This window comes from Acromyrmex echinatior, chromosome 4 (assembly GCF_024713525.1).
Source record: "Acromyrmex echinatior isolate Ae372 chromosome 4, ASM2471352v2, whole genome shotgun sequence".
NCBI classification, from domain to species: Eukaryota; Metazoa; Arthropoda; class Insecta; order Hymenoptera; family Formicidae; genus Acromyrmex; species Acromyrmex echinatior.
Genome location: NC_141855.1, coordinates 13,901,140 through 13,910,791, shown reverse-complemented (window position 1 = coordinate 13,910,791; position 9,652 = coordinate 13,901,140). Strand labels below are relative to the sequence as shown.

General features: G+C 32.1%; 1 protein-coding gene and 1 long non-coding RNA gene across 4 annotated transcripts in view; one reads left to right on the top strand and one right to left on the bottom strand.

The window, feature by feature from the left end:
• Positions 1 to 9,652, bottom strand: part of LOC105146425 (uncharacterized) — a 66,077-nt gene that overhangs the window by 32,718 nt on the left and 23,707 nt on the right. For all 3 annotated transcript variants that reach the window (XM_087404955.1, XM_087404956.1, XM_087404957.1), the window contains exons 4-7: positions 9,291 to 9,445; positions 5,909 to 6,158; positions 1,997 to 2,218; positions 33 to 228 (exon numbers count right to left, since the gene is read on the bottom strand). In XM_087404955.1, the coding sequence (XP_087261081.1) occupies positions 33 to 228; positions 1,997 to 2,218; positions 5,909 to 6,158; positions 9,291 to 9,445 (823 nt within the window). The remainder of the gene's footprint in view (positions 1 to 32; positions 229 to 1,996; positions 2,219 to 5,908; positions 6,159 to 9,290; positions 9,446 to 9,652) is intronic.
• The window catches only part of LOC147909994 (uncharacterized), a 72,550-nt gene that overhangs the window by 58,960 nt on the left and 3,938 nt on the right, over positions 1 to 9,652 (top strand). The window lies entirely within an intron of this gene.

The following is a 9,652-nucleotide window of genomic DNA, read 5'->3' as shown; positions in this document are numbered from 1 at the left end:
CAAATTACTTTATGTTCCAAAAATCGACTTACCTTTCTGGTAAAGGGCATTCCAAAATTCTGCAGAAAGCCAGGCCGACTGCCACTATTAATATTAGAAATAAAACCACGTACACTACGAACAGATGAACTAAAGAAAAAATATAAAGCGTCTTATGACACCATCTATTGGGCGTGTACAACGAAAATTCGTATTCCGGCCACATTGCATGCAGTATCCAGTAATGTCCTAAAACAAAAAGGAGAACAACACAATATACAACAATGAACGTAGAAATTAATTATCCAACTTAAAGTCTAAGAGTGCCGTCTTATTTCATGTATCGCGTAATTAATTAGAGATATGCGTTACGCTAAACTCATTTTCATGAAGTGTCCCATGAAGTGTTACACATTCGCGTAATCAATGAATGGTGATCTTTGATATTTCTGTTAGGACAGTTTAAAAGAATGTAAAGATATAATTGATTATCGTGTACGCCAAACTTTTTGTATTTCATGAGATATATGGAAATAAAATTCCGTGTAACAGAAAACACCTCTAGTTGGTTACATGATACGCGTTAGGCGAAAAATCTGTGCCATGGGACAATACTCTAAACAATGAGGGAAAAATCAAGTAAAATATTATTAAGTGATCAAATTATTTAATTCATTATGTCGAGGGATTTTTTCAAAACATACGTAGAAGAATTTTCCTCGTATTTACTCGATTCATTTCGACTCGATCAGAATTTTGTTTTTGTATTAGACTCAAAAACTTTTGAAATAATAACGATCTATGTGACATATATATGTTAAGTAATTAAGCAGTCTACAATTTCATCCTGCACTCCGATCAACGAACTGTGACATGTTGCCGTACGAAATGTAAATATTGCATGACAGTGCCTCATCACGAACAATTAAATTGTCATAAATAATAAATTTTTTAATCCCAAAATTTTTTCTCGCATATAGATTTACATACACATATTTTCAACACTTCGTACTCTTTACTATTTTACGTAAATTCGTATTGGACACGTTTAAAAAAAAACTAGAATAAAAGAAAAATATAAAAAGTCTAATTAATCCATAAATCGATATATACGTAGCACAATATTTTATAATTTATATCGATAATTTATAAAAAATGATGACCCTTGTGCTTTAGTAGCGACATCATTAATGAACTCTTATATGTTAATGGTGCCGTACTACTAAAGCGCATTTTTGATACTTTTATATCAATTCATTTATGGTAAAAGATAAAATATGTTTTTAAAACAGTTTATATTGCAATGTACAAATATAAGCAAAGTTCTGCCACTTGACCGATAATTTCGTCAACGTAAAAATTCGCTTATAGCATGAGAAAGCACTGCGCAATTAAGATCAACATGTAAGAAAGTTAAACATAATATGTTGTAATTTGTGGAATGATATAATAATATCGTAACGGAATTGTTTCTGGAGCTTTGTACGCAACTTCATTCATTCAAAGTTCTCGAGTGTGCTTACATTCAGCTCTAGTACGCAGAAGGTTTCTGTTGGATTCGTGAATTATCTCAGAGAATATTATTTATAAAATATATAGAAAATAGTATTATATAATACAATTAAACTTATTGTTGAAATATAACGAAATATGAATAATTAAAATAATGAAATAAAAATAGAAAAAATAATATGAAAAGAAATAAGAAAACTAATTAAAAATAAATATAAAAACTATTTCATTACTTATAAAAAAATGTTAGAATAGTACGAAATTTAATCATTTTTTATTTATAATTTGATCTATCTTATACATAATGATGATCTTTTAATATTTAATCACGCGTTTCTAGTTATAGAATCATAGAGCCGAGTTATGAAACATGTGTTTTCCTAATCTGACTTATGCTTTGCATTCGTTCGGTAAATCCTCCGTGTTTAAACGCTCCGAAAGTTTGCGGTTGCCAGCGCGAAATATAACACGTCGCGTACAATTTCAGACAAAATTTCTTGCTCACCTAACACGAACCACGCGACCAGGAAGCACGATAAAACTATGGAGAGTAATTTCATAGGCGAGACGTGTGGTCTGTTGGCGGAATGGGATGAGACTTCCGGCCTCCGAGAGCGTATCTGTGAATACAGCGCCCAAAACATACGCACGGCGCCCAGAACTCCGCCGATCAGCATATACACGGGAATGTATGGCTCCTTAGGGCAATCCTTAATGAACTGCACACCTGTAAAGGTAAATTAAAATATTGATTTTCGACACGTTCGTTGTTTGTTGCACTAAAAATTTAGATTGAAAAAGCAAATGCAAACTATTCATATACTATTTTATTTATTCGTGTTTGATCTGAATTTGATATGGTTTCAAAAAAACCTATCGTGTGTATCGAAAATTAATACACAATGTATATTTTTTAGATTTTTTAAATATAAAATGTAAAATATTGTCTCTAGTTAAACATATAAGATATATATGGAAATTTCCATGTTACGTTGTGCGATGTGTAATAATTACGACATATAGTAATAAACTTGATAATTGATATTATATGACTTCTACCTTCTCGCTTTCTCGCTTGAACTTTATTAGTAGATATTTTATGACACCGTCTTCCTTTTGTTCTTTTTATATCCATGACCCAAATACTTCATAGTTTGAGTAATAAATAGAAATAATACATGATATACTAATTTATTTAGTATATTACAAGTTTTTTTTATTGTTCTTTTTCTTCAAATAGAAAAGGAGAAGAGGCACTCCTTAACCGATATTCTTGCTCATCAATTAAGATTTAACGTATATCTGACGTGCATCATTATTTTGCACTTTTTCCAACACCAGCGAGGAATAATTTAGCATTAATTGCTTGTTGCCTAGAGTCTATTTCATGTATCACGTCCTGGTTCGACGTTCGACTAGGATAACATGCATACCACGGAAGCTTCTCCGCTGCGCAACGTAACTTGAGTAATGTGTACCTCGTTATTATGCACATCTTTTGTATGTATTAATTTTCTGCTACAGCATAATCCTCGACAGTTTTTCGAAGAATTTATTTCGTGACATTCGTTGCGATGAAAAATCAATATCGTCGTCCTACATACTTTGATAGGTACAAAGAGAGACATTATGTTATTTTTGAAAAGTTAAAAACCCCAAGGAAATATTTTATGTTATTTTAACTTTGTATCTTTATTATCATTATTTTGTAATGAGCCGATCTCATGAGCTCCAATTAAATATTTAATATGTAACATGTATAAGGGAAGATCGATTTTGCTGAAGTATCTAAAAATTTAGCTATATATACATATATATATATATATATATATATATATATATATATATATATACAGATTTGAAAATATAATTTTATTAAATTATCAAAATAATTATGTAAAACGCTTAAACTGGTGATCAAAATTTAAAAATTTTTGCAACATTATCATCAAGTCTGAGCATCCTACATAATTATTTTGATAGTCCAACAAAATTATTTTCTGATCTCTACACTCCAGCAAAATGTTCTTCTCATGTACATAAATTTTCTCGAAATGCAATCAATTGGAAATTGTGATATGTCGATTATTTTCTTTCATCTTAACATACGATATGAAGAAATCTTTCGGACAGCGGCATTTTCAATATATCGGGATCTCAATATGCTTGACATTACTCGAATTAACCTTTAGATTTATGCGGTTCATTAAATTTGCACAGCGCAAGTCGCAATCGATGACTTCCATTCCATTTTTGGATCGTGATTTACGAAAGATTAAGTCGTATTTGGATTCACTGATTTGCGATCACTTTTGCGGTTTACGTACCTGCGCCATTATTATCGATTGCATGTTCTTGCCAGGTGGACTTCGTCAGAGGGTGAATGCACCGGACTTATATTAAATCAGGTTGTGCGTCTATGCTCCCTACTGCGCGAGTAACCTATACCCGAGAAATTAAATATGCTTGCATGCTGCAAGCTCAACACGCTAGCGATTCGCGTGTCGTAATCCCGGTAGCATTAATTAGCTCGGAAATGATGTCGTATATTTCGTAGAATCTCAACCGAATTGACCGGAAGGGGAAATGTGCTATAATTTGCGTGAATAGAAACTTAAGAGATTTATCGCGTTAAAATTTAGTTATATTAAAATTATATGTACCCAAATGTTGCAAAAAGAATTATACATGAATAAAATACCATCGAGAATTGAAAAATCTTATTTCGTAAAGTGTTAAAAGATTTATTGAAATAAGATTTTATTTACTTTGAACTACCGCAAATATCTTTCCACATTGGAACTGTGGATTGCAGCTGTGAACATTTATCAAATATTTGCATTTTGTTGGTCGAAACTTTACATGATAAAAGGGAGAGAAAACAATATACTATTTACGTCTTGAATTTATTTTAGACGATCCATCAATTTGCATCAGATTTTAAGATAGAATTCTATTTATAATTTTATATGTCGCGTATTTTAAAATACATTATATCTAATTTTAAAATGTTTTTTTTTTATTAAATAGCAAAATTATAAATAAAATTTTTTTCTATAAATTTTAAAGTATATACTTTATTACAAATTGTTTAAAATAGATTTTATTTTAAATTTTACACCGTCAGAAAGTGGAAACAAGATTCTTATTTATCTGAGCGACAAATTATTTTTAGTTTGTCCCGAAATCTAATTACACTACAAATTTAATTACATTTAATTTTCAAAATATGAGTATGTTATTCTAAATATTATTATACATTAAATATTTACAAAGATTGAGTATACCAAGAATAATATTTAATGACGAAATTACATCCACGAAATTATATAGGTGATATTACGTAATGTTACGAGAAATATGATTAATTGACATGACGAACTTTAGAAAGTATCAGCTAATAAATCTTTTCACTGAAGAGAAATTTCAAGAATTTATTTATCTCAAACAATCAGTACAAATTTCTGTTATTGACAGCTGCGCGGAATGTACTTCTGCTAGGGCACTGATAAAAAAATCTTATCTCTTACACTGATTGGTGTCTTTCTCATGAAATATTTTAGGAAATTATCTTTTATTATCGGACTCTGTATTTTTAACAAGTTGAACTTTGAGATTAGTAGAAGAGAGAAAAGCGATTAAATACAGAGCGTTAGAGACGGGTACTACATTAAAAATTTTCTTTGATATTTGCAAAATTATCCTTGTCGGACTATGCGTAAAACTATTCCCTTAAGAGAGGTTAAAGAGGCAATAAAAGAGCTTCAACTCTCCCGAGAGATATGTAATAGAGAAAAATTTACATCAGAAAAAGCTACAAGGTTTTGTGAAGTTTATTGCAACACAAAGAAAGTTAAAGAGAACATCTTGTTTAATCACTCATTTTGCATCATTCTTTTAAGCATATTCTTTTACACATAAATTATTCATATAATAATCGTTAAAAGCAATATTGAGAAAGTATAACGTATTGAGAACAAGCAAGGCAAAAAAGATATTAAATGATGATAGAGTGAAAAAAGTGGCGCTAGTAATACTTGAATTTTTAAAAGCGCCATAGATCAAAGAATAGTCAGAGGCTATATAGTTTTTTCTCTAACAATAAGTCTCACGAAACTCTGTCGTTATAGTTCTTAAGTATAGATATACTACCAGAGGTATCGATCGTCTTTTTATTTCGAAGTGTAAAACGGATCGAACTGAAACTTCGGTGAGGTCGTTTTCGACCCACTTATCCAGTTGCTAGTTATATAATATTCATTGTGCTATCTGAACACATTTTCTTGTGAAAAGTTAAATTATCCATTATATACGTGGCCGATTATCAGTCAAAGACCTCTTTCTCGATTCGCGCAACCGAGATTAATTAAAACCGTCCGTTATCCGTCTAACTGTATTTCCCTGTCTTTTCACTCACCGAAGATGAACATCAAAATAGGCACAGTGGACAAACAGGTCAGACATATAGTGAACGTCATCGTCTTGCTAATGACTCTCAAAGCGCGAAAGACGAAGTCGCAGATGCCGTTTGCCTCGAGATGAGCGTCTTTCAGCTGAAACACGACTGAGCCATAGGTTGCTACACCGAGATTCGCAGCCTCTGTGTCGCCCTTTTCGGGTGCCTTCACGCCACTGGCGCAAAGCCGGCGCGACTCATCGCCTGAAAGCTGAAAGCACACGCAATAGCTCAAATCAGATTTTCTCCCATGTCATGATATAATACAATTTGATACTGGCGAATTCATTCATCTCATTCGTTAATAGCACATATACGAGATTAGACTTTATTATGGAAAAAAATTCTCAAAACTGTGAAAGACACATTCCAATTTTTTTTTTTTTTTAACTTTTCTCTTTCTCTTTCTCTTTACATTTTTTATCTCTTATAATTTTATTTTAATAATATTAATTTAATTCTGTTTTATTTTATTTTCATTATCTTGTGCTAGTGTGCGTTGCCGTGTACCATGCTTTGTCTGTATTTCGCTGATTACAGAGTAATGCAATTAGTGAACAAGTGCAGTTTTTTTCATCTTTCAGTGAGAATCCGTATTAACGCAGTTCGTAATTCAGAAATAAGAATTAACGTGTATTCAAAGATTTTTGTATTTAAAAAATTCTTTTGAAAAAAACCATATTTTTTTTTTAATAATAAAAATTCTGTACTGTACGAAAGGTTTTTATACAGCAATTTAATCGCTGGCAAATGAAAGCCGATACTTTTTATATTCTACGAGAAACTCGACTTTACGGTACGCTTTAATTAATAGTTTTAGTACTTTTTATCTAACCGTGTCTCTTTGAAATGCCGCGCTGATTTGGCGTCAGAGTTCAATTTATATTCCGTTCATTTTCCACATAACGTAGATTCAATAAACGATCCTGCAAAGCACGAGCCAGCTTCGTTGAACGGTAGCAAATACATCTCTTCTTTCTCCATCGATTTTCGTTCTACGTTCTGCGGAATAAGATCCTTCGAGAGATCCTCGGGTAACGCGTACACGTCTCAGATACGTTTTTCGTGCGGATAAAAGCGCGGAAATAAGCTGTGGATGTGATATGTGCGAAAAAAATTTGAGCTGTCACGAGCACGAATCAGAAGTATATGCCGGCACACTCTTCTGAATTTTCTGTGTATCTTAATATTATAATTCTCACGGGAAGTGATAGTATGCGCTTATAATAACTGCTTTAATAGTTTGCAAAATATGTCAATTTTATCGTAGATATAAATTTTTTCTGCTCTTACTACCAAATCGTAAAGTTAAAATATATACTTATCGGTTATTTTGTATTTCACAAAAAAATCTCGAAAAAAGAAATTTCCTTAAAAAGTTTTTCTAAGAAAATCATAAAGGAAAACACAAAAGCTTTAAAACAATGTATATTTCTTTATTAATAACTTTTCTGCTTTGTTTGTTAAACATATTTTTAATTAGTTAAGCATGTATATATATATATATATATATATATATATATATATTGGGTCATCTAAAAAGTATCCGCGGTACTTTGTCACTAGATATATGACCATCAACACACATCTAGTGACAAAAAACCGCGGATATTTTTTAGATGACCCAATATATATATATATATATACATATAAATATATATATATATATATCTTCATAGAAAACTCTTTTGTATTTATTATAGTTTTCCATCAAAAGGCAATGGGCAAGTCATCAGGGTGAGGAGGATCTCCTCGTGAAGTTATCGTTTGTATCGTCATTCATTCGACCTCGCCTTGCGTGCGTTGCAGCAACATATCGTGCCAAGTTGTGTCTGCATCGGAAAACGAATCAGGGTGCAATTTTATAGATCGTTTTAAGCTTCTTTTTTAGAAGAAATATTCCTCTTCCATTGATAGGATAATGTAATATTCGGAGGAAATATATATTTTCTATAGTTAGTGTAATTTAACAAAAAGATAAATGACTAATCCTAGAAATGAGGCATTATCGTCGTAATCACATTATATATGTGATTAATGCAACACTTTTTCCGGTTAAGTAAGATAGACTATTTTCGGAGTTAGTGGTTGCCTTTTTTCACTCTCATTCCATGAATGGGTTCCCGGCTCATTTCCCGCTTTTATAATCGAACTTAAGCAAATTTTGCTATTAAAAATAAAATTGTGTAAAAAGTCGGCGAAGCCGACGTGACGTCCCCGAAGCAATAACGAGGAAAATTACTTTGAAGATTTTACAGGGATAAGCGACAAGAAAAAAAAACAAGAAATAACGCTTTTACAAAGCTGCCTCAACCGATTTTTGACTCAACAAAAATTTATTCGACAAGGAGCAACATTTTTAAAACGAAATTTTCGAACGAAAATTTGAATTTACATTTGAATCGATTTTTTATTTTATATTTACACATATGAATCTGTTCGTCATGCTTGTAATTTAAAAAAAGTCCACTACTGTCTTCCAGTAATTTCTTTATCGCACTTAAGAAAAAAACATTAATAAAATTAAGCTTATTAACAATTTACTTTATATTGAGAAAAAATATATGAATACTTATATAGGTATATGTGGATATATATTTAATTTATGAATTTAATTATTTTTTTAATAATATAAAATCTTAAGAAATATTTAGATTTTACGAAAAATATAAAACTTTGAAATCTTATTTTATCGCATAATAAAATTTGTAAAATTTTATGATATTCTAAAAGACTCTAAGCGAAAAGGATCAATGAACAATAAGTACGTCAAACTAAAATAAAATATCTCTCGATATCTGAAATAATATTGCAATAGGAGAAAAATAATTTGCGTAAAAATATGTTGTGTCAAACTAATCTGCGTTCGCAAAAAGTTTCACTTTTTGTTCCTCTTTTCACAACTCGTGGTTTATGAAAGTTGCCTTGTTAGCGTACTTCCGACGAATAAAAAGAATATCCTTATGCTCTCTACCTGCAACTGCTTCACTTCGTCGTAATTACCGCAACGGATGATAAATGACAAATTGCAACTTCGAGTATGTATTACTCGCGTTGCCCGAGTTGCTCGCGTTACTCGAGCTACCTGCGTATATAACCGTTGAATCATAAAGATGGAGAACATCCCAGTCGTCCATTTCCGTCGTTCGAGTGAGAAATTCCGGAACACTCATAACACAATTGGGGCGTGCACCGTAATAGCGTGGCCGAGAAAGAAATTTCTTCAACGTTGCAGACCGGAATTGCAACGGGCACGATAAGAGAGGAAGAAAAAGAGAAAGAGAGAGAGAGAGAGAGAGAGAGAGAGAGAAGGGAGAAAGAGAGATAGAAAAGGCACAGTTACCTGTGAAACGGAGCTACTAGCTCGCCTGGAATCGGCCCAGGCGTTCGTTCCGTATCCTAGATTGACCTGTGCGCCACCACTTCCGCCCGATCTGACGCTTCCCGAGCTCACTTCTCTTTGGCGATAAGGCGAGGAACTTCGGTTTCTCGTGCTCCCTGGACATAAGTGCAAATATTTGAATTTATCCGACTGTCTTTCAAAATTCTTGTGCGAGAAACATCTCGCAAAATTCTTATATGATATTCCATGAATATTTATGAAGACACGACGAAGACGATTCGCGCTGGCGAAAGAATTGCAAAATAGTATATGGTAGTATACTTCGAACTACTGATATATTTTATAAAAGATATTTCTACTAT